At 30.4% G+C, this 5,374-nt stretch overlaps 1 protein-coding gene across 1 annotated transcript; it reads right to left on the bottom strand.

Annotated features, from left to right (window-relative positions):
* Positions 1–1,240: 1,240 nt before the first annotated feature.
* LOC112747779 (uncharacterized) lies at positions 1,241–3,585 on the bottom strand. The gene is made up of 2 exons (XM_025795966.1): positions 1,741–3,585; positions 1,241–1,288 (listed from the first exon to the last, which is right to left on the bottom strand). Exons 1-2 carry the CDS (start codon positions 3,583–3,585, stop codon positions 1,241–1,243), a joined length of 1,893 nt encoding a protein of 630 aa, XP_025651751.1.
* Between the last annotated feature and the right edge of the window lie 1,789 nt (positions 3,586–5,374).

The following is a 5,374-nucleotide window of genomic DNA, read 5'->3' as shown; positions in this document are numbered from 1 at the left end:
TCAAAAGAGAAAGTGAATATAAGTCATGAAAAGAGTGAGAATCAAGGACAACAATTGACAACTATAAATGAATAAAATGAGAGAAATGAGTATATTGGCTTTTTATGCAGGATAGATGATGAAAGAGTACAACCAAAAAAAAAAAAAAAAAATCGAACTAACGTATTATATTTGATGATTGATTTGATTATATGTATATTGTATAGTTACTTTTTGTTTTCATTTTTGTGGCTTGTTTCTTTATTTGTGGTTGAATTTGGTCCTCGACTGCAATCTTGAAGGAAATTAAATTTAATCATTTGATATGTACTTCTTAAAAGCGTCGAACTTTTCACTACTGATGTAATCAGTAAAAAAATTAGAAAACGACACATAAATTGTTTATCTCTAATAATTGTTGTAGGACTTTTTAGACTTTAACATAATATGAACGCGAGCTGGCTAGATCGTTGATTATTAGTCTGTCCTCTAGCCTCCCCATTAATTAGAAGAACTTCAACATTTTAGTACTAGTGAAATGAAATTTTTAATTTACCAGCCCTCGGGCTCAATTTGATTTAATAAATGTGACCATTCAAATGTTTGCTGAAAGCTACTATACAAGAGGAGTAAAGTAATACTAGTACATATTCATAATTACATCTACTTTCATTTGCATCTTTAAACTTTATGTCACATGTATTTTTGGATAAACTTTTATATATTTTTCAACTATATTTAATACATGATTTAAAAACGTTTATAAGTATTTAGTCTTGGACCACTATTATACATTTTTCTAATATTATATAAAATAAAATAGTTATGATTATTGGCTAACAAACTATAATTCAAATAGTATAATCTCCCTATTTTCACTTTAGAGGGTTTGGATTCGAATTTTTTAATTTATTGACAAATTTATAGTTTTTTATTAGTTTTTTTGAGTGGACTTATTTTATGAAACGTATTAAATGTATTAGAAAACACGTATAATTTTTTGCCATGTTTTTTTTAGTTCTTTAAGCGGTTAGAATTTTAGATCATATTAATATGAATTCCATTAATTTGTTGACTTTTTTCTTTCATATATACCTAGATTCCAACCAAAACTTCTGATTAATGGCCAAGTTACTATGTAGTAGAGTATTAGCACTTTTAAAACATATAAATCAACACTAAACTTTTTTTGTAAATATGGAAATTGATAATATTGAATAATAATGCATATTAACCTTTGATGGGAAAAAAGTGGATGACTTTAAGTAGTGGTGGGGGCATACATGTTGAACACCCCTACTCTACCACACTGGAACATCATAATACAGTACAGTTGGTAATGTGTATAGGCATGAAATTGAAATGCACGGGACGATGCTTTATGGAACTAAAATCATCAATTATCATCTCTGAAGTGAATTTTGAAGCAATTTCCTTTTCAATATATACAATCATACAATCTGCTAAAAATTCATCTTCCATCTTGTTTCGAAGCCTTGTTTTAATAATCTTCATAGCTGAAAAGGCCCGTTCAGTTGTTGCTGTTGTCACAGGAAGAGTCAAAACAAGACGAATTAATCTATCAATTAAAGGATATATATTTGATTTTCCTATCTCTGTCAATTTTTGACACAATTCAGCAAGAGTAGACAAATTCTGAAAATCTGGAGCTTTAACCACATCAAGTTCATAATGTTGTAACTCATAATCCAATTGAATCTTTTCTTGCTCAGAAAAATCTAAAGAATAGAAATTCTTTACAAGATTGCATATGTTGCAAACACTGAATAACTTGAAAGCATCTTTAGGATCTAGAGATGTACTCAGTATGAGGAGCTCGGTTGCTTGCTCACTAAATCTACTATTTAGCTCTTTCAATTGAAAATCTATCACGCTAGTAAAAATGTCAACACGATAGTGGTGTTCAACAGTGACAACATCCTTTTTACGACGAGACCGAATTATGTCACTAAAAGAAGCACCCATATCAGGTATCTGAATAGCATGATCATTGCAGAAAGAACTAACTTTCTCCAAAAGTGCTCCCCAACAACTATCTCTTAACTGTTGAATCAATGACTTTGTACTAGAAACCAGATGCATAGCATTCAAAATGTCTTGAGATTTTTGTTGCAATGCTTGACAAAGTTTATCAGTGATTCCCATGATTTCTTTCATCATATGCAAAATGAAAACAAAATCAAATGATAATAAAGATTTAAGAGCATAAGTAGCATCACCACGTTGAGAATATGTAGATCCATTAGTAGCCAAATCTTCCAGAACTGAAGTTGTTGCTCCAAACATACGTAAAAGGCTACAAATTGAGTTGAAGTGAGAGCTCCACCTGGTATCTCCTGATCTTTTTAATGTGCCAATTTGATTTGCTCCTCTTCCTGTTTCAATTTGATTAGTTGCAACTAAATGGGAAATTTCAGTTGCATAAGCAGATCGTAATTCATCATTGCGTTTGCAAGAAGAGCACACAACATTGATAATATTACTCAAACTTTGGAAAAAAGCATGAACATCAACAACTTCTTTAGCCGCAGCAACAAGAGCTAGCTGTAATTGATGAGCAAAGCAATGAACATAATATGCATAAGGACATTCTTGAATAATTAAAGCTTGTAACCCTTTCCACTCTCCACGCATATTACTAGCTCCGTCATACCCTTGACCTCGAACATTTTGAATGTTGAGATTGTGATGAGATAATGCAGAACAAATCTCTTGTTTTAGAGTAGCAGAAGTAGTATCTTTGACATGAACAACATCTATTAGCCTTTCTTTGACAAATCCATGCTTATCAACAAATCTAACAACAAGTGCCATTTGTTCTCTTCTAGATTCATCTCTAGCTTCATCAACAATCAAACAAAACTTTGCATTACCAATCTCATTGCGAATTTCATTTTGTACCTTTCTAGCAAAAACATGTAGAATTTCCTTTTGAATAGAAGGTGATGTGTATATTGCATTTTGAGGAGCATTATCCAAAACAACTGCATCCACTTCTTTATTGTAAGAAGCTAATAATTTTAACATTTCAAGAAAATTTCCTCGATTCTGAGACTCATGACTCTCGTCATGTCCCCTAAAAGCACAAGCTTGAAACGTTAACCATTTGACAGTATCAATAGAGGCTTTAAGACGCAATCTATTGCTTAAAACTTGTTGTGAGCTTTGCTTAGCCAATACTTTGTCAATGTGACATAATTGATTAAGCAAATCTTTACAAGACTTAACAGCAATATTATGAGGAGAATTAAGAGATTTACCCACATGAGATAAAAATGCACAATCATTTCCATTATTCACTTTTTTCCAATTGCGAAATCCTCCTGATGTGAATGGACTTGATTTTCTAGAAAATAAATAGCATGGAAGACAAAATGCAGCATCCACTTCTGGCGAATATTCTAGCCAATAAAAACTCTTAAACCAATGAGCTTTGAAACGACGATGATGACTTTCTAGACCAGAAAGAGGGTACTCATCCATAATAAATTGATATGGTCCAAACTTTATGTATGCTCTACGGAATTCATCTTGTTGATTGATAGGATAATTCCAAATTTGCGGACGCTTTCCGGGATCACGCATCAATGTATCAATATTAACTTGATTTATTTCAGTCCTTGCTATTTTGGAAGCAGGGGGTTGAATATCTTGCTCAACAAGTTGTGTCACAGGTTGTTCAATAATATTTTGAACATTACTCAAAGAATCTGAAGCTGAATTTTGTTCATCATATATTCTCTCTTTTCTCTTGAAAAATGAGTGAATTGTTTTCATCTTTGACATTTTTAACTTAACTTGAACTATCTAACAAAAAAAAAACAAAAATAATTGCATATATATTATTTTCTTAAAAAAAAATATTAAACCTATTGAGCAATAACAAATAATTTTAGAAACACAAATATATAATAACCAAAAATAAAGTTATTGATTTACCTGATTATTTTTTGTTCCAAGTCTCACAAAAAAATAATTCTATTGAGTTTTGTCCTCACTTCAATCTTTGAACACTGTCCATTATAAAAAAAAATAAATTAATTATTTTAAATAAATAATGTAAATAATACTTGACATTGTCATTAACTTAAAAAAAATTGAAATATACCTCTTTGAATCTTTGTTGTGCATTCAATGGTTAATATTTTGTTGTTCACTTCTCTTCAATGGTTTTTCTTCATATGTCTTGTTTTGGTATGGAAAGAAAATTAGAATGAGAAGAGTAGAAGACCAAAAGTTTGGGAATCACTAAAAGAGAGAGAAAAGTGGCGCTATGCCTATGATAGTTTGAAACAAATATTTGAAAAATGTACTAGGGTTACTTTAATTAATAGTATGGGCTTGGGCTAGTATAATAGAACCATTTTTATTAATTATTAGAATGGGCTATTTGTTAACAAGAGCAACAATAATTCAAATATCTAATACATAATGCAGTTTTTAGTTTTTTTAATTTATAAAATTTTGTAAGTTATATTTTTTTTAATATTATATATAAAAAAATTTAATATTATTAATTATTACTATTTACTATTTTTTTTAAAAAAATTTGGGGGGACCATGGCCACCTTAGGTCCCCCGTGGATCCGCCACTGCCTAGATTCCAACCAAAACTTCTGATTAATGGCCAAGTTACTATGTAGTAGAGTATTAGCACTTTTAAAACATATAAATCAACACTAAACTTTTTTTGTAAATATGGAAATTGATAATATTGAATAATAATGCATATTAACCTTTGATGGAAAAAAAGTGGATGACTTTAAGTAGTGGTGGGGGCATACATGTAGAACACCCCTACTCTACCACACTGGAACATCATAATACAGTACAGTTGGTAATGTGTATAGGCATGAAATTGAAATGCACGGTTCACTTTCAGAATAGTTTCAGTAGAGCCTGTGTTTGCCAGAACCATTCATGCAATTTCAAACTCATTATTGGGATTTCCCTCTTTTCCTTTTCTCAACGTGCAATAATGCATGCATCAAACTAATACTTATCACGTTTAGACCCCATTGAAATAAATTATGAGCAGTGCTATAGAGGGTTATTAGCAGGTTTTATGATTTATAGTCATTAATTAATTATTATTAATATTTTTAATAGTGTGAGATTATATTTAGTGGTATAAAATTATTTATTTTTTTAATTAATTAAAAATTCTGACCAAATTTTAATAAAAATATAACCTCTTAAACTTTTTCATAAATTATTTGACTCAAGGGCCTCAAAACTACCATTGTTTTTCTCATCATTTATCCACCATGCATAAGTAACCAAACAATTATTTTTTTCTCTTCATGGTCTCTCTTTTAAGCGCCACATCACTCACCAAAGGCAAACCCTATATTGATTACGAGATTTAGAACTC

The sequence above is a fragment of the Arachis hypogaea genome, chromosome 15 (genome assembly GCF_003086295.3).
Source record: "Arachis hypogaea cultivar Tifrunner chromosome 15, arahy.Tifrunner.gnm2.J5K5, whole genome shotgun sequence".
NCBI classification, from domain to species: domain Eukaryota; kingdom Viridiplantae; phylum Streptophyta; class Magnoliopsida; order Fabales; family Fabaceae; genus Arachis; species Arachis hypogaea.
This window is presented reverse-complemented; position numbering and strand designations above follow the sequence as displayed.